General features: G+C 36.2%; 1 protein-coding gene, 3 long non-coding RNA genes and 2 pseudogenes across 4 annotated transcripts; all 6 read left to right on the forward strand.

Moving 5' to 3' along the window:
* Positions 1 to 2,582: 2,582 nt before the first annotated feature.
* On the forward strand, positions 2,583 to 3,221 carry LOC122351800. The gene is made up of 3 exons (XR_006251800.1): positions 2,583 to 2,610; positions 2,695 to 2,801; positions 3,007 to 3,221. It is a non-coding gene; the product is annotated as an uncharacterized LOC122351800 (long non-coding RNA).
* A 36-nt stretch (positions 3,222 to 3,257) lies between these two features.
* LOC122351810 lies at positions 3,258 to 4,442 on the forward strand. The gene is made up of 4 exons (XR_006251802.1): positions 3,258 to 3,323; positions 3,455 to 3,494; positions 4,019 to 4,069; positions 4,373 to 4,442. It is a non-coding gene; the product is annotated as an uncharacterized LOC122351810 (long non-coding RNA).
* Positions 4,443 to 4,455: 13 nt separating this feature from the next.
* On the forward strand, positions 4,456 to 8,874 carry LOC122351804. The gene is made up of 5 exons (XR_006251801.1): positions 4,456 to 4,494; positions 6,914 to 6,997; positions 7,476 to 7,599; positions 8,134 to 8,224; positions 8,815 to 8,874. It is a non-coding gene; the product is annotated as an uncharacterized LOC122351804 (long non-coding RNA).
* Positions 8,875 to 11,440: 2,566 nt separating this feature from the next.
* Positions 11,441 to 13,389, forward strand: LOC122351785 (lecithin retinol acyltransferase-like). Its single transcript, XM_043249075.1, is given in 3 exon segments — positions 11,441 to 11,578; positions 11,581 to 11,993; positions 13,215 to 13,389. Coding segments are annotated over 3 exon segments (681 nt in total). The 5' UTR covers positions 11,441 to 11,463; the 3' UTR covers positions 13,368 to 13,389.
* Positions 13,390 to 14,748: 1,359 nt separating this feature from the next.
* Positions 14,749 to 17,022, forward strand: LOC122351778 (annotated as a pseudogene).
* Positions 17,023 to 18,151: 1,129 nt separating this feature from the next.
* On the forward strand, positions 18,152 to 22,317 carry LOC122350858 (annotated as a pseudogene).
* The last annotated feature ends 807 nt before the right edge of the window (positions 22,318 to 23,124 follow it).

A 23,124-nucleotide genomic window follows, 5' to 3' on the forward strand; every position in this document is an offset into this window, starting at 1 on the left:
TTTCCTGTCCTCTTGTGCATTTATCTTTCATGGATGACCGGCTTTTTGACAGAGTTAGTGACATTGTAAAGATGCAGTATTCTAGAAATCACATATTTGGAACAACCAACTTTTCTTGCTATGGCTGCAATTGATAAACACCAATAACTGAGAGATATCTGAAAGTGTTGATATCTAGTTTTGATCAGTTTTCTATTTGAAATATCCCATTTAAGTTTTTTTACACTGTGCATCAAGTAATATAATTAACTCATAAAATATGCACTTAATAGGACAAAGTGACTTGAAATTTTGGAAATTGTTTTCTCATTTTCATCTTCACTATATATAAATCTGTGCGCATCATCTCAAGATATTTAGTTAATAGAAATTAATTGATAAAGAAATGTATTCATGACATTGTTTTTGACAGCATCCTCATTTTACACAAGTGACAAACTTTTAACAGTGTTGTAGTTGCAGATAGGTTTCTTTAAGCATCTTGGAACATTGCCACAGTTCTTCTGGATTTAGTCTGTCTCAGTTTGTTCTGTTTCTTCATGTCAGTCCAGACAGACTGTATGATGATGATGAATGAGATCAGATCTTTGTCACTGGCTGTTGTCAGATAATGTTCACCAAACAGAATTCTCACTGGATTATTACAGTTAATGGCAAAATTAATGTTTGTAACACTATGCAAGATTTGTATAAATGCTGATTAAAACCATTTTAGTTAGTGAGAAAATAGTAGCCTTCTAATAATTTTGTATTTGTATAAGCACATTTTGTACTTACAAAATAAATCTCTAATGAAAGTATACATGTCGTTTATATAATATTATTCAGTATGAAAATTAATATAACATTTGCTTTTTTGGACAGTTTTCATGGGACTGCAAAAGCACTATGACCTGTTGGCTGCTGGAAGGTATTGTATACTCTGTGAGCTCTTGAGGAAATGTATGTATATACACACACACACACACACGCTTGTGCCAATGTATCAGACAAGATCAGCAGAGTGTGGACAAGAGATATGTACACTGTACTCTACAAGGGTGAACATAAAGGGCAGACAGCCACACATGATTCATTTGTTTTTGTTAAGCAGTGTGAAAGACCGTTCAGTGTAGAATATTTGTAGTTGACCACATTTATGTTGTTAGTCAAGTTCTGTTCCTGTTTTGATTGCTGTGAAATCTAAATTAAACTGATTTTTTTCTACTGTTGCAGCATTGCTGGTCACTTGATTGAGTGTGGTGCACACAGGCCACAGGAGGGATTTTCACAGACTGGCACATGGTTCCTGACTGGTAAACACTTCAAATCTGATATGTTCATGACACTTCTTCACACATACACACACACACACACACACACACACACACACACACACACACACACACACACACACACATTACTTTGAGTCTTCAGTATCAACATGATCCTTCAAAAACAAATTCTGCTCAAGAAACTTTTATTATTGTTATTATTACCAATGTAGGGAAAAAACTGCTTAATATTTTGGCCTAAATTACGATGTTTTGTTATTTAAAAGAAATCAAAACTTAAAAAGAGCATATTTATAGATGTTTAGATATTTTTGTTTTTACATATTGTGTAATTCACTTTAATTTAAGATATATTTATAATATTTATTAATATATTTTGTTGTTTTACTTCACTGTAATAAAAAAATATATAATTTGATTTAAATAATTTCATTTTGGGGTGAAAATATGACACATGTTCTTGACTCCGTGTCATGTATCCTTGAGTCTAAGATTACTTTATTATTTTACTTTATCTATTATTATTATTATTTTTTTTTAATTTTATTTTTTTACTTAATTGATTTCAAATATGTTCTCAACTTCATTTATTTGATTTTCAGGGGATAACATGGGCTTCCCAGTGGTGGAATGTTCTGCTGATGGGTCGTTTACATTGTCCAAACCCCAAAACCCGGTGGGCTGGTTTCATTTGCTACAGTGGCAGAGCAATTAGTGTATGAGATCGGGAGACCACAGCGTTACCTCCTGCCTGACGTCACATGTGACTTTTCCAATGTCACCATCACTGAGATACCAGGTCAGTTTAACTTTTACTGGATTTTACATGCATGAAATTTATATGATATGACAATTTTACATTCTTGTATTCATGCGGCGGCATATTTATAGATAAATCCTAATAGTAATATCCTCACAGTTGTGGAGAGATAACTATAAGCAAGTCTTTATCTCTAGTAGAAAGTCCTCATGCAGTGATCAGATGGTTGCTTGTTTGTTATCTCAAAAATGTCTGACTTAGAGGCGCAGCCCATTGACTTTACACCACTGTCTAGACTGGATATCTAAGAGCCAGTTCCAGCTATCTTCTATAACCTTTGCAACCTCTTTTAAACTAATGTTATTTTCTTTGTCCCCTAAACTTACGTCTCATTGTCTGTGTAAATCAATAAGCTACACTAGCAATTTGATCTGAAATAAAACTGTTAAATGTTCAAAACTCTAAGTACAAAGCGAAATACCTCATAAAAAAATTTCTTTATGTGTGTGTAGATGTAGATGGTGGAGCAGTTAAAGTAGATGGTGCCAAGGATCACCTCCATCACCTGACTATAAGGTTGGTCAACATTTGTACTTCGGTTTGGATTAAGTCAGTCATTTCAATTGAAAATGGCATTTTTTAATATTTTGTCTTCTTGAGGTTTGTGCCACGTATATGGATGGGTTCAGGGCGACGGCAGTTTGTCCTGTTGGTGGTCCGAGAGCTGTGGAAAAAGCCAGAAGAACAGCAGAAAGCATTATTAAAAGGTTTATTCTGAGTGATTTTATAGGAGAAACTGTTGTATGTAATTCAACAATGAAGTGAAGGTTAAGACAACTAAAATTAAATATTTTAAATAAATGTTGTTAGATTAAAATTTTAATCTAATGAGCATTAAAAAAAACCCGCTAGAGCTATAAAGGCTAATAGTATTTTATTGTGAAATCACGTCATGAAATACTCTTGCTATAGGACTCAGCGAATTTTCAAACAGCTTGGTTTAGAGGACTATGCTGAAGTCAACATTCAAGTTCTGGGTGCTGAGGACACATATGGACCACATGCGGTCGATACAGTAGGCTGTCTGTTTCTGTTTTTGTTGAATATTGTTTTTAACAATTAATAAACTGTCCGTTTACATTTAGAACAAATAACCTGCAGCTTTTGAGTCTGTTTTTTACTGTGCAGGCTCCTCATTGAGGCTGTGGTTTGGATGGCCGCCCATCACAACCAGAAGAAAGCGCTGGAGTTTTTCTCCAGAGAGGTGGCACCAGCAGGAACAGGCATGGGTGAGCAAAAACCTCAACTCAGTTTTGTGCTATTCTGTTTCCAAACCACTTAAGTTAAAGCTCCTATTCATTTTAAAGCCAAAGATCATTTGAACGACATTGACCAATATGTAATTTCTTTCTTTCTTCAGCTCCAGGGCTCACAGCTATTGTGGGCGGACGACCAAGAATGTAAGTGTTAGTTAGCAGATCTTTAAGTATAAAAAAATGTTTGGAGCTTCAAATAAAAAGTGTACCACCAAATGATGCATGTCGGTCAAAGACGAAAAGGGGTTTTCAAGCATCAAAACAATAAAAGCCCTTTTAATGAAATCAAATTAATTGTCATTTTACATTTTTACAGATCTTTGCCATTTTACTTCAAACTATTAGGTTTTAACTAATTATCATCATCAAGTTTATAATCATTTCAAAAATGCTAAAATGTAGTATCACTTTTTTTAATGTATTAATAAGTAAAGATCAGAATAAGTATGTTAATTTTTTTACAAAACATATATATTATATTTAACTTTAGTTTTATTTTATTTGAAACATTATAGTAGACATTTTATTTCCTTTTAATATGCTTTCTTTGTATATAAAATCTTTAATTTATCTTTTCATTAATCTTTTAATTTTTAACATCTTTAATTTGATGTGGCCATCTCATCTTCGGCTAATGTGAATTATATAATATCTGTTTTTCTTTCTAGATCACCAGTGCTGAAACCTTTCTTTTTCTGCACCCCAAAGCAGATCTGGAGGTATTGCTATTATTATTTTTAATGATAATAGCATGTTTTATGAACATAGTAATACAGTATCCTAGCACATGGTGAACTCATGTAAGATGGCTCACATTTCTTATTGAGATGAATGGGAAAAAGTGACCCCCGATTATCTTGAATTAATGCTTTATCAAATTCCACCACTGTATGCAACAAAATCTAAAAGTTAATCAACTTAACAGAGTCACTCTATGAATTGGACAGTATGTGGAAATGGAGCAATTAAAGTATTCACATAAATCAGCTAAGAAATGAATGAGCCTTAATTGGTGATTTCAGGTGCACATTCATGTGAATGGGGAGTTTGTGGAGACACACAGAGAGACAGGATCAGAGCCTTCATTAGCTGGAAGGACACAACCCTCCCCTTCTCTCAGAGGAACACAACCCAACACCCACAGGTACCCTGACCATTGTATGTGGACTACAAAATGTGAAGTGTTCATGGAATACATAGGAAACATATATAAAAGAATTCTATTTCAAATAACTGCTGCTGTTATTTAACTTTCTATTCATCAGAGAATCCTGTAAAAACTATCTTGGTTTCCAAAGAAATATAAAAGGGTAAAACTCTTTCAATTTTAATACAAGAATTCTTGAGCACCAAATCAAATACATAATGAGCATGTAAAACTGCTAAAACTGTAGCTTTGCCGTTACAGGAATAAAATGCATTCAAAAGCATTTTTTTAAAATTGTAATAGTTCACAATACTGCTGTTTTCACTCTGTTTTGGACCATGTAAACACAGCTTTGGTTAGCATAAGGATCTTGTTTTAAAAACACTAAACAGTATTCAATCATGTTGTCACCTTTAATTTGAATCCTTTATGATGACAAAAAGGAGGTTGTCTAAGCACAACGAAAAATGGAGGCAGCCCTGACCGTCAAGCTCCACAGTCTCACACCACTTTAAAATGTTTCATTAAATGAATGAACGTTCGTTTGTAAATGCATTATTTTACATTGCAGCCAATGAATCCTACAAAATATGGCAAAGTAGAACATTGTAGAACTAAACAAAATTTAGGCAACACATTAGTACATTGACCGATTCTCACTGTTAATTTCTTCTTAGCATGCCTATTATTAATGTATTGGCTGTTCATCATGACCATATGCTACATTCTTAATTCTACCCAATGAATAAATTTGACAACTGCCTTGTTATTAATAATGATTTGATAATAGTGAGAATTGAACCTTGATTGTAAGTGACCTACATTCCCTTACTTAATTACATAATATTTCCTTCAAAAAGAGACAGGGTATGACAAGAATATTGCATTCTTTCCTTTCAAAGATGAGTTATGTTCTTTTTCTCCGAGAACATGCTTTTTCATGCTTCGTACACTTTCCAGTGCTATTTCTTCCTCCTAAATTTTTCCCAGATCAGCATGTAATGTGATTTTATAAATGACATTTTTTCCACATGGAGACAATCATTCAGTGTTTGATATGACCTACTTCAAGGTGGAGGTGGATGAAATGAATAAACTGGGCTTAAGCCTTGTTTTAAGGGCCAATGTGATTGTTCTACCAAGAGGTGGTTTTATAAGATCCTTTGCACTGGAATCCAAGGCTGCTTGTTTTCCCAGAGTCCATTGCTTTAGGTTCTCTGAAAGGCACAACCTTTGTAGTGTACTGGCAGTGTTTGCGCGAGTCTTTTTTATCTATCTGCCACTTCTCAGTTGCACTAAACAAGCAGCTAAACCCTTTAAATAATCAGGGACGTCTTTTCATCGGACCTAGTGTTTGAATGCACGCAAGCGCAGACTGTTACGCACACACCCGCATTCATTCACAAATACTCAAGGGCCATGCACGCAAACACAGGAGGTCTTAAATACAAATGAACACAATACAAAGCAACATAGTCTCTGCGCTTTTTCTTTTCACTTTCCTTCCCTCTCAAATCTGCACAGACACAAACAGACAGAGGAACCTGGAGCCACGGTCATTAGAGCATCACAGAGGGCTGATTGTAAGAGAGGCGTCTAATGTTTCTGCAGCCCAGGGGCTTCTTCTGAGAGAGAAAAACTGATTATATGTGATGTAGCTAATGATAAGCAGATAACTATTAGATTGAAGGTGAGCTGTGTTGAATTTCAGATGAACAGAGCATCGCTATTATCATCAATGGTTCACCCTGAAATGTAAATTCTAGCAAAAATGACTCACTATCATGTTGTTCTAAACTTGTTTGGTGTTTTTTTCTATGTTACATGAAAACACACATTTTGAAGAATGTCCATGCTGTAGTAAAAGGTGCTTAACACCAAAAAGATAAAGACGTGAGACAATAAGAAACTTAACACACAGAAAGAACTGCATTGCAACACCCCGGTAACTCCTAAAACACACTAGTGTCATGGTAACCTCTTTCATTTTCTTCAGTAAAATACACCACTGTTCAACATTTTGGGTTAAGCCTTTTTTTAATGTTTTGAAAGTCTCTGATTTTCACCAAGGCTGTGTTTTATCTGATCAAAAATATTTTGCATTCCAATGTAAAACTGCTTTTTATTTAAAAATATATTTTTCCTGTGAAAATTAATGTTCAGTAAATAGTTGTGCTGCTTAACATTTTTATTGAAACCATGATACCATTTTTTTATTCTTTGATGCTTTGATCATTTTGTGAAAATGCTTATTTTTATATGTTTATTCCAATTTAAATGATCAGTTGGCTCTGACAGTCTGTAAGCTGACTGACAGCAAAATTGCCTTTGAATGGGTTCAGAAGCTCACCGTTAGTTCTACCTGCCAGCTGCTAAATTTAATTATGCTGAGAACAAAATTGTCCCTCTCTCACAGATTTGCCCTCTGGCCCACATACCTTCAGACTGGAGGAGTTAGCATACACGCGCAGTGGAGACAAAGGGGACTCCTCAAACATCGGTAAGTATCTCCCGTGTGCTTCACACGCTGTGAATAATATTTAAACGATGAAACAATTTGCTTACTGCATGTCAAAAAGCCATTCAGTCAATAAAAACTGGGCTCAGACCATGTTCTCTGACCACAAATCACAACCCACTGCCTGTAGCCCAAATGGCAACACTCTCTTGTCATGTAGCAACCTGCCCTAGTCTTAACTTCATCTTAAATGTTTATGTTTTGAAGACTGAGAGTATGTGTTTATCAAATGAAACTACTAAAATATCAATATGTCAAATCTATCTATCTATCTATCTATCTATCTATCTATCTATCTATCTATCTATCTATCTATCTATCTATCTATCATTTTTGTCTGTTATTCAGCTTGATGATCATCAAATATTAATGGTAGATGTCCCATATTTTTCAGTGTATCAGTTTATTGATCTATATATCATTAAATCTATACGTGAATTAAATCAACTTATGTTTTTAGGCGTTATTGCAAGACACCCACTGTTTTTCCCTACCTGAAAAAAGTGTTTAACTGCTGAAGTTGTGGAGCAGTATTTCCAACATTTGATCAGAAAGGATAAGACTGATCTACCCTCCGTCATACGGTAGGAAGAAAAAAAACAAAACAAACCAATGTGCTAGTAGACAATGTCCAGTGGTGAAAGAAGCTGATGGTTTAATAATAATAAAGCAAAAATGTCCTTTCAAATCTTGAAAATAAAATATCACCATAAAACACAATGTGATACTTTCTTAGTAGCTTACTTTATAAGAAAATCATTGCTAGATAAAGTCTTAAGCTGTAAGGAAGGTAAAGTCACACAAATTAAACATTGTAACACCTTTGTATTTAGCTGCTTCACATCTGTAGCCTGTGCTGCTTTTTAAAGAGCTGCGAGTGTGTGTGCATGTGTGCGTGTTTGAGGGAGAGAAAGAGTCCATGCATGCAAGCCTCTTGTTTTATGGGTTGGGGAGAACTCTTTTGGTGCCGCTAATGAGGAACACCTCATGCTGAGGACTGACATGTCTAGGTGCCTGTCTGCGTGAGAGTGTGGTGTGAGCTAATGCACAGATGTGTGAAAACCGGGAGGTGATCTCAATTAAAATAATGTATTTCACATGTTTGCGGTTGCTTCCAGGTACGAACTGCCTGGCATTCATGGTCTGAACTTTGTGCTTCCAAACTCACTTGGAGGGGGAGGGGTGGCGTCACTGCGCAGCGACCCTCAGGTAACAGACAGATTTGTACAGACTTGCAAATGGACGTTAAAAATTTTTAAAACATTTTAAAAAAATGATGAATGACACTTTGTATGACACTACTCGGGTATCTAGTTATTTAGTTCCAAAATTGCCAAATGAGAATATTAGAAAAAAAAAAATATATATATACACTTTTATATTACACTTTAAAATAAATCTCTATTCGAAAAAGTATTTTACTATATATATATATATATATATATATATATATATATATATATATATATATATATATATATATATATAATTTCCAAAAATATTAGAATATATGAATATTAGAATATATTATATATAAATACATGAATATAAATTATATATATATATTTTTATACTTTTTTCAAATAGAGAATTATTTTAAAGTGTAATATAATAAAGAAACATAATATTTGAAAATATTGTTTTTTTATTTTTAATACAGTGACATCTAACAAGAATTTGTCAAAATTTTACTGAATGTTTTACCCCAAAAGTGAACAAAAAGTTATACAAACCCTTACAACATAGTATTATGTCATTTTTGCCTTACTAAAAATGTGTTATTGTGTGTGTGTCTTCAGGGAAAAGCCTACGGTCAAATGCTGCTCGACTACAAACTGAAAGGCCTTCCTGATTTGAAAATCACTGGTCGATTAAAAAGGATAAGGACTGAATGATGTCAGGGTGTGTGTTGAGACATTTCAGACATTTCATATAAAAAGTGCTATAAATGGATAATGTCAGTAATGTTTGAAAATGCCCAGGTGGATCATATTATGAACCTTGCGTGATGTAAACATGTGTCTTCCATTTTAGTTTATGTCTACTAACAGTTCCCAAACTGTTCAAGCTATTCCAAAGAATGTGAACATATAACATAGCCTTTTATCTGTTTGCACATTTTATTATGTAATTAATACCCATATGAAGGATTTGTAGTACGAATGAGCATTAAAAATGGCATTTTATCAGTGAAAACGACATAGAGAGCTAATTGTAGCTGAATGACAGTTTTGGAGGGTCGTTAGGAACACGCAAGCACTTTGATATGTATTGAGGACATTAGGGAACGACGTCCTTTGCTTAGTTGTGTTGAGTTGGCCACGTCTAACAGGCGACGGCAAACCAATAAACCCTTGAAGTCAAGAGGCACAGCGTCCTCTCATTACCTCTGACCCCTATCGACACAGGAAGTCAGAGAGCAAAAGGTTTTGCCTCTTCTGGTGACCGTTTCTGTTGAGGATACACGTGTGTATTCTGAGAAAGAATAAGAATCCGCTTTAATGCTACAGGGTTGTCTTCCAAACCCGCTACCTCACCACGCTTTTTATTCGCACATTCTTTTATCGGGTTTTATGGGAAATTGTGATGTTCTGACCGCATTAGCATGTGCTAGCAGCATGACCTCGGCGGCACAGAGTGATCAATGGCGAGTGGAAGGCGAGACATGTGAGGAGTTCATCTGTCAACGGCCTCCAGACAGATCCAGCAGTTCCTCATTGTGTGCATGCAGAGCGTCTTGGCTTTATCTCAATGCAACAGAGTGTCATTCACAACAAACACATACACGCTCCCATAAACCGAAAAAAAAAAAACCGCTCTCTCAAAACTCTCGCATTTTTCACAAGCGCATTCAGCTGTCACATACAGACACTGGGATGCTGGGGGACAAAACGGAGAAGGAAGATAAATGGCTTGTCATTTATCACCCGCTATGTTTCAGGGCTCCACTGCTGTTCAAACAAGCAACAGCCTCGAGAGAGAGCCGAATAATCACTAATCACTCAACAGTCAGCTTTTGCCCTCACTGGGACACCTTTGTTACCACTGTGACACTGATTTCTCCTCCTGTCCATCATTGCTGTCCCACTAAATTGGACCTCAGGGGGAGGGCGGCTTTCCGGGGCAGCTTTAATCCTTTCCTTTATCTCCGAGTTAAGACTTTTTTGCATCATTTTGCTAACACTTTACCACTTAAAGACCTCACTGTGTGTTTTATAAACTTCGCATTAAGGATTGCATGGAGCTGGACTATTTACAAGACAATCCGTTGTTTTCATTCCATTGACACACTCTTAGTTAAGACCGTTAGGGCTATTGGTATTCATTAGTAGCGCCGCTGAGCTCGTGGTGATCAGCCCATTTTTTGTTTTGGAAATGTGACGGCTGCATTTCTGGGGCCTTTAATAAAGTGCTGAAGTGCTGTGTCTGCACGTCCTGCAAACCGGTCTGTTGGTAAAAGGAGCTCTTGTTTGGTGCGGTCTGGGTGAATGTATCGAGGACTGTAATTATTGCCACATGGCACGAACCAGCTCTCAACTTCAAACCACCGTTAGCCAAACTTTCTGCTCTCACTTTTTCCACATTCATCTACTCCGCATGTACCTACATCAGAGAAAGTCCAGACACCCCTGGAGCCCTAGAGACCTTCCGCTTAACTACTTTCTTTGTTCGTTTTCCAGCATTACCCCTATGAATAAAACAAATATATTTAAAGAACAGCATTAGACAAGTTACACAAATATTTAAGTTTTTAAAAAATATGAATTATATTGTTAAAATAGGTTTTAAATTACATTACAGTCTTTTTACTTTTAAATTTCACGATAACTTATCAGTGCTTTCCATTTCTTTGTAAATGTAAAAATGTAGTATTTTCATCTACTATTGTCTTTTTAGCACTGCTATTTTCCAGAGCTTTTGTGTAAAGAAATACAACAGTATGAGCACCGCAGGGTGGCATATTATATAGCGTATTTAAAATTAAACCGAAGCTTTGTATTTTTATTTAGTTTATAGATGCATTTGGGCCTCGTACACGCATTCTAAAATAAATTAATAATCTTTAAAATAAAAACACTACATTTTAGTTATACAAATATACTACTTACTAAGTACACATTTTCACATATCAACTAAAAAAGGTGTAGACTGGTGCCAAAGATTATTTGACCTTACTTTTATAACGTTTCACTTCCACTCCTAAATTTCAAAACGCACATTTCTCATGTCCGTCTAAATGACACGGGCTGCATCTGATAAACTAACTTACACTTTCATTTTACCCCCGCAATGCCCTTTTTGTCCCCTCGTCCACATTTTCTGTACATTTCTACATCTCTCATCAGCAGCCGCCAATAGCCTTGCCGCGAGCGCAGTGACGTCACGGCGGCCCGCTGCTCCTTAGAATAAAAAGAAGCGGGGAAGAGGACCCCGAGCAGCGCTGCAAAATGTTAGATTCCCTCGCTTTGCTTTTGGAGAAAACCTTTCTTCTCGCGCATTTCAACTTTTTTTCAGCCCGGCCCCGTCCAAGCAGGAACGATGCGCAAAGCGCCGCGAGGACGGCGCTTGCTTCCAGCGCGGGGATCTGCTGGAGGTTCCGCGCACTTTGTTCACTCACTTTGGCATTTACCTCGGCGACGACAGAGTCGCGCACCTTATGCCCGACATACTGCCGGTTCTGACGAGCAACGCCTCTCAGATCCAGAAGGTTGTGACGAACAAGAGGTTGCTGCTCGGCGTGATCTACAAGTACGCCTCGGTGCGGGTGGACACGGTGGAGGATTTTGCCTACGGATCTCCGGTTCTGCTCAACACAATGGATACTGCCCTGAGGAGACAGCCGCTGGCCGCCGAGGAGGTCGCCAGGAGAGCTGAAAAACTTATCGGTCAGATTCCCTACAGTCTTTTGTGGAATAACTGCGAACATTTTGTCACGTACTGCCGCTACGGGACAGCGGTCAGCGTGCAGACGGAGCAGGTAAACGCGCTTGGCTTCCATCGGCACGTTTTTCCTCGCGATTAGTGCCTGCTCCGGATCGGTTAATGATTAAACGAGTCTAAAGTATTGGGTTTCTGCTGTGGATGTTACGCGCGGATATACGCGAGCGAGGCGCGTTTGTAAGATGCGGTTTATTTGTCCGTACGTGGTAAGTTTAGCCAGATTGATTTATCAAAACAAATGACGTGTGCACAGGAACGGTTAGGAGGAAAAAAACAAAAAAACTTTTTTTTTAATTAGTTTCCGCACAAACTTAATTTAAAGCTTAAACGGATGAATATGCAGTCTGACCTTACATTAATTTATGAAGATTATATGCTATGCATATAGCTTAAATAAGTATGTTAAAAAAGCATAAGAGGCAAATAAAGATTTGTTCTTAGAAATGTACTCTTATAAATTAATTAATAATAATATATATACTTTTAAAAATGTCGAAAATATTGTTGTTGTCGTTGGTATCTGGTTTCATTTTTTTATTAATTATTACACTTGACCTAAACAAAAATGTATGTAAATGTAAAAATTTTTTTTCTCTTTTCTATTTTTAATTAAAATTTTTGTATAACTTCAGCAGTACTGAGGGAGTCTTCTCTTGGGTTTCTAGTCACATGACAACAAAATGGCTTCCTGCATTTTGTTTTCGCCATCCCGAGTTTAATTTAGCCGAACACACGTTTCTAATATTATACATACATTACATATGTGCTTTACAAACAAAATGTACAAATGAATTCCTAAATGACCTAAATTTAAAAAAAAAAAAAAAAAAAAAAAAGTTTATTTTTGTACGAATAGATTAAAGTGCCACTAAAAAAAGTATTAGGCTACTGAAAGTTAGTACTGAAATCTCCCGAAGATGCTCCCTATGAAGTGCCAAACTGGCGTTTAGTGCTGGGTGTTCCCCTTTCCACCTCTCTTTAATTTCCCACTCCCATCTGCAGCGACAACGCATTTTTCACTTTTTTTTTTAGGCTGACCGTGAGCTTTTCGGAAAATCTGGGTCATTTTAGCGCAAAAAATGAACAACGGCTTCTTTCAGTGGCAAGTGGGTTTGGAAAGATACGCGCCCAGAAAAACATAGCAGTACCGTCTCAGATGCGAATGACAGATGTCTCGGATGGTTTTGTGTGTGTGTGTGTGTGTGTGTGTGTGTGTGTTGAATCTGAATCTCATCTATTCCATCTCTTTCCTCAACAGTTCTATGAAAATTTAAAATCGGTAATCCGGGACCAGAGGAGCGTTCTTCTGACCACTTTCATCGGGAATGCTTTCCATGTTTTTCTTGGAATAGCTCCGTCCACCGCACTTCCAACCTTTATCATTCCTTTCATCTTGTGGATGGCTGGATGACACTTCAACTCTGAACGCCTATAAACTATTTTTACCTATAAAAAAATATTTTTGGCTTTGTTATAGAATTGCTAACTTAATCCTTTTCATTGTTTTTTACCTTGATGTACCCTATTAACATTTTTACTTTGTTGTAAATACTTGGTTTTATGACACTCCTTTTTCTGAAAACATGTCTAAATGATGGACAGTTTTAGTTCTAAGTAAATAAATATGTTCAAATGGCGAATGGCGTTTTATATGCTTTTGCATAATTCTAGCACAAATGCAGGCTAAAAATAGAATTACTTTTGAATAGCCTTTCCTTTCTTTTGTAAGTCCACTTAATTACTTTTAAACAAAATTAAAAATGGATGCAAATATTCATACTTTGCAAAATGTTAAAAATGCAGGCATTCTTTAAAACTTAAAAGTACATACAACCACCTGAAGCTCAATTGAAAGTCAACCTGCCATACCAAAGAAGGCCACTGAGAGGTGCTAAAGGACTGCTTATGCTAATGTGGCCCTATTCAGAATCACTAAACGCACGAAAATACAAATGAAAAATGAAAACGTTCCGGATGTGCGGAAGACGATCTGAAAGCGGCTCAACGTTATTAAAAAGTGGTCAGAACAAGCCATCGTGTCTGTTTTGGAGCGTCGGATGCCCGTATGTACATTACTGATCCTCACAAAGTTTGTGTATCACATGCTCAAGCAGCGTTCAGGTGTCTGGAGCTGCCGTTCGGTCCGTTCATTTCTCAAAGCACGGCGAGAAACGGCTTCCTAAGCTGCTCCGACAAATAGAATATCAACTAGACCACGCACAAGACTGGTTATTTGTTTTAAAAATGTAACATAAAATCATAAAATTTGTGAATTCGGTATAGGCCTACTTTCATTTTAAAGGTTGAGAACCACTGTTCTATTTTTTTAAGTGTAAACAGTATGAACATAAATGAGCTTTTTAGAAAATATAAATGAATATTAAAAAAACTTGACATCTACATTTGTGTTTATGTTGTCAGCTGTTTACCAAGGACAATGTTTACAGTTTACCTTATCATTTACAATGAACTTTTTTCAGCATCAACAGGCAAAAACTGTTAATTCATGTTTGTTTGGTCAGGCATAAGGTTCATTTGTTTGCGAGAACGAGAATCTCAAAAATGAAAATCTTGAGCAGTTCTATAATTAGTTTTAGGGAATTATATATAGTCATTGCTGCAAGATTTGTTCATTATACAACCAGCATTGCCTTTCTTTTTTACATAAATAGAAAATGTTAGGTAATTTAATCCACAAAGGGTGAGAAAGTCATTGTGTAACTATGAATTGCTTGTTTCATCCGGCATGTGATGTACTTATTATGGAGTTTTTTCTGAAAATAGCTCTGGGTTTGTAATCCTCAAGCTCCTCCCCGGTCTGCCTCAAGTGGGATAAAACCTGCAGGTGCCAGACCATCTAGAAGCTCACCGCATCTCCAGGATGTTTCCTCTACAGTTCCTCTACAACTTCTTTTACATCGCTGTGGTCACAGACTTGGAAGAGAAGAAGAAGAAGAAGAAGAAAGCGGTCCATTACGACACCTCCATCTACAAAAAGAGGAGATCTGCTGGAGGTCCTCGAGCGCTCTTTCGCATTTTTCGGAATCTATCTGGGGAACAACCGCGTGGCTCACCTCATTCCTGACATCCTGCCGGTCTTGACCACCGACGAGAAGGCCATCGAGAGGATGGTGACTAACAACCCGGCTGATTCTGGGTGTGATAGCAAAACAGGCAAGTGTCCGGGTGGACTCCTTAGAGGACTTTGCGTACGGAGCAGAGATTCTGGTCAACCACATGGACAAGGTGTGCAGTCGGTCTCCGTCACGAGGCGGCGAGGGTGGCTCGAGAGCCGAGAGAAGCTCTTGGGCTCCGTGGTCTACAGTCTGCTGTGGTACAACTGCGAGCATTACGTCATGTACTGCAGATCACGGCACCAGCATGAGCTTTCAGACCTACCAGGTAAGATTTTTAGCAGAGGAAGGAGCAAATCTGCATTCAAAATATATCTATAAAGTCAAAAATATATCAAAAAAAGTCATCTGAAGCTCTTTGATGCTTATTAATCAATATTATCAAAAACGTTGATATTCTGTACTAAATGCACTTTCCTAAGTTAGACAAAAATAGCTAAGAATGCATGCATTTGTCCATGTCAACATCAACGTTATCAAGGGGTTCATTAAGCGTCTGCTTATGACTGAGATACTTTTTCAGCCATTGCATTGACTTTTTATCTTGACATTGGGACGAAAGTATATTAATTTGGATTGTAATGCTGGCCAGCTATTGTTGGTAAATTAGGTTAGGAATGTGAGGCAGTAGCACTAATTCCATTACAAATGGGATTACACGCATAAAAAAACAGGTTAGGAAATGTACTGCGATTGGGAAATAAACTGCTTCCGTATAAAGCTGGTTACAAGTGAACTGGAATGAATTAGTCCTGGAAAAATCGAATATATCTGTTTATATAGTACAGACTCAATATATATATATATATATATATATATATATATATATATATATATATATATATACATACACATATATATATATATATATATATATATATATATATATATATATATATATATATATATATATATATATATATATATATTTATTAAGGCTGTTTAAACCACAAAATGTTCAGTTCACAAACAGGTCAAAGAAAGACATCTAGTATTTAAGTTAATATATGTTAATTAAACAATATTTATTAGTCCATTTTAATGTCACTGTGTAATCATAAGAAAGAGAGGACAGACAGGGCATCAAATGTGTTTAAATGATCTAATCGTGGACCTTTGTGGTGTTTTATTCATTTATAATTTTTATTCAGTTGCTCCAGTAGGTTTTGAGTAAGAATGTTAATCTGCAGATTCCAGAGAACAGGCTGTAATCTCTTTGAAACTCTTTCAGTAAACACACGCACACACACAAACATCTCGCTTTCTTTTTTTTTCAGTCTAAAGAAAGACGTTGATATTCCAACAGCACGTATGATAAAACGGACCACTTTCCAGCTGTGGTCGAAAGATGACTTTGCCACAAAAATCTAAAATACAGGCTCATCAAGGGACAGCTATTTTGTTTTTGTGTCCAAATAATCTGTTTCCCATTAAATTAAATGTAACCATGAAAATCGTGAAATCTGGCGTAGACCTTTGAAAAAAATGTGCATTTATACATTTGGGAAAATTCCACCAATTCAGCACCAAAGAAACTTTACAGTCACTCGGTGTTAAGAGAGAAAAAAAGATCTTTATAATTTTTTTAGAATGATTCTTAGATAGAATTCAAATGCACAATTCTTAACTTTTGTATTTCTTTCTTGTTTTCTCTTCAACAGTTCTGCAAAGTCGTGCGCAAGATTGTGTGCAGCAAAATGAGTTGTCTTTTAAGTTTTCTGTTATGTTTGTTCATCATGTTTTATATGGGGTCCGTGTCCATCTTTGGAATTTTACCCACGCTCATCATCCCCTTCACTATTTGGATGGCATCCTGAAATGGACATTTTTTAGAATCCTTCTATAGAAAAAAAAACAAGCAAAAAAAAACAAAAGCATTGTTCATCAATGAGTTCAAATGAGTGGTTTTATTACACTGGGGCACCTATTAGACCATTGGATTTTATATATATATATATATATATATATATATATATATATATATATATATATATATAAAAAAATTCTTTTTAGGGGATAGGTTAAGAATGTGATTTTTACATTACTGTCATGTTAAGATAGGCTATATCAGATAATTTATTTTCTTACTGTTTGTTGTGAAGCAAAATAATGCCATATCAGTATTAAAGAAAGTTTCTATTTAATGTTTTTGTCTGTTTAAATTTGTATGTGAAAACTAATGATCATAATGTACTGTGCATGTATATTTAATACTCAATGGCTCTTTAAATAATTCCATGGTATATTTTGTTATTCAGTCTAAAAATAAATAAATATAAATGCCATATTTTTTTCTCTTGTCACTGGACAATGCAGAAGTTTAAAGTGAAGGGGGAAAAAATACATAATTTTTCTCCGAATTTTGCTGACCGTTCACATGCAAACGTAAAGCCCTTCAGCGGAAACGCTTTGAAAGATCATTGGCTGAAACTCGAGTAGCGTTTGACTGAACAGTCAACAACATCGAACCGTCGATTATCAAGTGTCTCACACAAGTTTATTGCCATATTTTACATATATTTTACTTAATTAATTTACAGAGTGGACTAAAGGTAAGAGAAGCTGTTTAAATGCATTCATATAAGTTTGGAGATTAGTTCCGATGTTTTTTTGTTTTGTTTTTTTCACGAGAGTTGAGAGAAGCGTCCACACATAACTTAAATTACAATATTAGTCTGGTATATAAAACATATTCGACCAAAAACACTTTTGTGTCGACTTTGCAGGTACCCGCTATTTTTTAAACGGTTTGTTGTCGCTTAATATGACGAACATTTTAAATTCAGGTTATTGACGATTTTTGTCACGACTATAAAGGTTTTTTATGAAATATCGATTAATTAATAAGTTATTGTTATTTTTTGGATGTATATACATTAAATCATCATATAAAACCGTAAATTGTGTTACTTGACAGCTCAGTAGTTATGATGCTAATTAGTTGTGTTTGCTAGCGGAGCTGCGTTTACGTCATTTTAAGTAACGTTATCATATGAATGAAAGGCCTCGAGTGTCATACATTTAATAGAAACCTGACACATAGGCTTTCTTTGGTAGCACTGCGTTTTCTGAAGTGGTTATGGATGAAGGTAGCACCAGTCAGCCGTCTGATAATAGCAAAATGGACAGCTCTAAGGAAGCTGCTCTTCTGGCCCTAATGGACAGGACAGGCTACAGCATGGTCCAGGAAAACGGACAGAGAAAATTTGGTGGTCCACCTCCAGGTAAACTAGGAAATCTTAATGTCAGTTTCATTACATTAGATAAGTTCTTAATATTTTTGTGTAATATGTTTATATACACATGTTTGTAGGTAAAACAGATATGATAATGTATATAAAAATAACACACACACACACACACACACACACATATAAGTATATGTATATATAACTCTTAATTTACCCGAAAATAAAAATTATGTCATAATTTGCTCAGTCTGGTTGAGGCATGAGAGTAAATGATGACAGAATTGGCATATTTGGATGAACTTTGCCTGCGACCAGTAGCTAAATAGTTATTTAGGCATTATTTTGGGGTACTTTTGTAAATAAATTAGCCTTTCTGAAATCCCTGTATCCAAAATGTTCACAGTTGTCTGCAAACTCACTATGAGCTTTTTCATTATACCCCCTTTTCACAATCCAGTCAATTTAAGATAGAATTGAATAGATACAATAAAGCTTCAGCCCCTTTTTCTCGCATAATACAATCACATATCGTATCGTGGTAGTAAATTAACCTGCAAATGGAATTTCATGTAGTAGCTATTTACAGTTTACAAGTATTGTAATTGTAAGATTTATAAGTATTGAAAATTTAAGTTGTCAATAATAGTAATTAACTAATGTTATGTTTCAGGTTGGGAGGGCCCTCCTCCTCCAAGAGGCTGTGAGGTGTTTGTGGGTAAAATCCCAAGAGATATGTATGAAGACGAGCTGGTCCCTGTTTTTGAGCGGGCCGGTGGTATCTATGAATTCCGTCTGATGATGGAGTTTAGCGGGGAGAACCGTGGCTACGCCTTCGTCATGTACACCACCCGAGAGGGAGCCCAACGAGCCATCCAGCTTCTGGACAACTACGAAATCCGTCCTGGGAAGTTCATAGGGGTATGTGTAAGTCTGGACAACTGTCGCCTTTTTATTGGCTCCATCCCGAAAGACAAGAAAAAGGAGGAGATCAAGAGGAGATGATGAAGGTCAGTATATCACATAACTGCTCATATTAGAAACTACACAGAACTAAAACAGCATAAAAAACATCGTGTGACACCATCTAGCACCATCTAGTGAACAAAAAATGTTTTTTAATCCATTACAGAAACTATATTAAAACTTATAAAAACTTATATGTTATAAACTAATGCCTAGTTGTTTTATATTGCAATTCTACATACAGGTGACCGAAGGGGTTGTGGATGTGATTGTGTATCCCAGTGCAGTGGACAGGATGAAGAATCGTGGCTTTGCCTTTGTTGAGTATGAATCCCACAAAGCAGCTGCCATGGCTCGCAGGAAACTCATACCAGGTGCAAAAGCACAATAGAAACGCATATTTATTTGTTTCCTTATATGCTGTGGATCATTGCTTCATTTCCATTGCTCATATTTTAAGGGGTATTTATCAAAACATAATGAAAAAGCATAGTTTTCCACAAAAATATCAAGCAGCACAACAGTTTTCAACATTGATGATGGTAAGAAAAACCTGTGGTCACTAAATCATGTGGATGTTGAGCTTTGCCAGCACAGGAAAAAATTTGTAAAAACATTTGTAATAATATTACATTTTAGATTAAATAAATGGTTAGCCTAAATAACATTTGAATTATTCCACTCTTTTGACCAGTATTTGATATAATGACAACCTTTAATTATTCAGTCCATTCCCAGTGAATAGTCCCTGCCCATCAAACAACAAGTTTAGCCAAATAACTTAAAACTGACAAAACTTACCTACACTTCAAACATGCAGCACTATTCATTTTTAAGGGACCTGACCATGACACGTCAACATTACACAAATTAGAACTTTTTACAAATATGCAACTTGCTGTGTGTCAATGTCAACTTGATTTTTCAGGAACATTTCAGCTGTGGGGTCACACCATTCAGGTTGACTGGGCCGAACCAGAAAAGGAATTGGATGAGGAAACCATGCAGCGAGTCACGAGTCCTCTATGTTCGTAATCTCATGCTGAGCACCACGGAAGAGGCGCTTTCGCTCTGAGTTCTCTCGCCTGAAACCTGGCTCTGTGGAACGTGTTAAGAAGCTGACGGATTATGCCTTTATACACTTCTATAATCGTGAGGATGCCCTAAATGCTCTTGAGTCCATGAATGGGAAAGTTATTGATGGCTCGTCCATTGAGGTCACTCTTGCCAAGCCTGTCAACAAAGATGGTAACAAAAGATTTGGGTCGCGGTGTAGCTATAGTGGAGTGGCACCTGCCGAAATTACTGTGATTCCAACTTCTTGATCCAGAGCAGAGATGATGTGACCATTGGCTTGGGAACAGGAGCAATAAGTGATGGTTTAAATGCACACCCTCTTGGCCTTCAACCTCCTTTGGGCAGCCACGTGTCATGGTAGACTTTGATCACTGTGTCTATCCATTCTTGCCTGGATCCACTTTGGTCCCAGTCGGCCTGAACACCCTGAAGCCCAGCCAGTTGAGCTCAGCTGTATCATTGCTTGATTACTACTGCCACAAGAATGACTGGTCTCTGCCAGAGTATCATCTCTACTCCTTGTTGGACAAGAGGAAAAATGCTGCTCATCTACAAAGTGTTCATCAGCAGCACCAGGAGCAGCTTCATGCCTGATAAAGCCTGCACTATACTGGAGGACGCCAAGGAGCTTGCTGCTCAGAATGCGCTCTGGAACCTGGGTTAGTTTATTTCAGTTGCTCTAGTTTTCTTCTGTAAATCATTTAAAGCAATACCGGGTTACACACTTGAAATTAGGAGTGCCTTGATGTTAAAGTTATGTTAGATGTATAACTATAATTACCTTCATCTTATGGTTTACAACGGATAAATGACAGATCATAATATTCTACAGTTCTGTTTTGTCTAAATAAATAAAAAGTACTTGAAATGCAGGGAATGTAGGCATCACAACATTTTAAAAAATAGTACAGAAAATAAATATTTTAGGGTTTGAATTGAGCAGTGTTATTAAATTATTAGTGCTTTTGATTTTGTTAGTGAGCATGCACATTTATACTGATTATACTCATGTATTTGAGGTCAGCCCGTAAAAAAAAAAAAAAAAATTTAATAGTTTACCTAAAATTCTGGCATTAATTACTTATTAAGAACACAAATTAAGATATTTTTGATGATATCTGAGCTCTCTGACCCTTCACAGACAACTAGAGAACTACTGTGGCACAGAAAGCTCATTGTTAAAACAGTCTATGTGACGGGTTCGGTCATAGTTTTGTGAAGCTACAGGAATGCTTTTTGTGCACAAAGAAAACAGAAATAACCACAATATTCAACGATTGCTTCTCTCTCGGGTCAGCCGGGTCATGTGCACACACATCATGTGCACACACTCATATGCACTCATAGCTTTAGAACGTTATGGTCGAACTGTTGATGCTGCATGGACAGTTTTAACAGTATCCTCACTACGTTTCTGTGCCTTGACCTTGGTAGTTCCCTTGCCGTCTATGGAGGGTCAGAAAGTTCTTGGATTTATAAAAAAATCATATTATTGTGCAATAGAAATCTCTTAATATTGTCCAACTTGAAATACTTGAAATAAAGGTGGTGCTTCATATTTCTGCTTTTAGACTTTGTGTGATTGTACTGTAAAGCCTTTTTTGATGATGCTTATGTATTTGGATGTAACAGATTGCTCTATCAGCTCTCCTGGCTCCCCTGTGAATGTTTCTCCTCCTGCACCTTCTGGCTCTGGTTTCCTGTCCTTTGGATGTAGGTCTCTGCCTTACCCAGCATACCCCATCGCCTCCATCTCTCCTCCCCTGTCCATCTCCTGCTCTTCTGCCCAAAGACTCTTCATCCCCAACCATTCATCCTTCCTGTAGTCAAGTCATCCAGTATCTGCGAACTTTCTTTACTTGCAGTGTGTTTCTTAATCGTTCAAATGAATAGTTTTTTATTGTTTCACTGACTTTTTGTTTAGTGCTGTTTTACTTCAATGTCTATCAGCAGTGGCAAATTTTTTTCTCCATTCACATACTATATAACATTGAAGCCACTGTTATTGTTTTTTTACACAGTATTTTGTGTATTCTGTTTAGGTGTTTATTTCCATTTTTAAGCAGTAAGTTATTTACTTGTGTTAAACACACATTGTTTAAATAGAAAAAAAGAAAGACAACCTGTTATGCTATTAAAACTAAGAAAACGGATGCATATTCTTAATAATGCAATAGTGGGTAGGTAACGTTGCATGTTCAACTTTGTTACATTTCCCTGGCAGATTAAATATCATAATTTCATTTTGATTGTTTTATGTTTTATGCATTTAAAAAGTGTTTCAGGAATTCTACAACAACGCTCATATATTATAACTACTTATAATCAAACGTAAAATTTTATTTTTGATTTGTTTATTTTGAGCTTGTACTGTATGGCAGTCATCCTTGATTTGTACAGATCGATCGCAACATTTGCAAAAGCAAAGCATCTCAAAGTGCCTTTATGGTGCTACATGTATCACGTGAGATAAGCTTGTATTAGGCTTGTTATTTTAAGTATATTTGACAATTAATTATAATAATTGATTATAGTATTTAAACCAAGTAAATATAAAATAATATATCTTTATTAACCTCCCAGGGCAATTAGGTTTTGAGAATGCAAAATAATTTTACTTAATGTTTGCATATTCTGTATGTATCCAAGGATAAAAAAGGAAAATGAAACCTTTAATTTTGCAAATTATATACATGTGCTATAACAATTATTAGTATAATTGTGTCAAGCTCTTGGCTTGACTCTGTGCTGTCCTCTCCTTAGTTGTTTTTCAGTAACAGGATAGCTGCTGCTATGCGACAGT

Source organism: Puntigrus tetrazona, chromosome 1 (genome assembly GCF_018831695.1).
Source record: "Puntigrus tetrazona isolate hp1 chromosome 1, ASM1883169v1, whole genome shotgun sequence".
Taxonomy (NCBI): domain Eukaryota; kingdom Metazoa; phylum Chordata; class Actinopteri; order Cypriniformes; family Cyprinidae; genus Puntigrus; species Puntigrus tetrazona.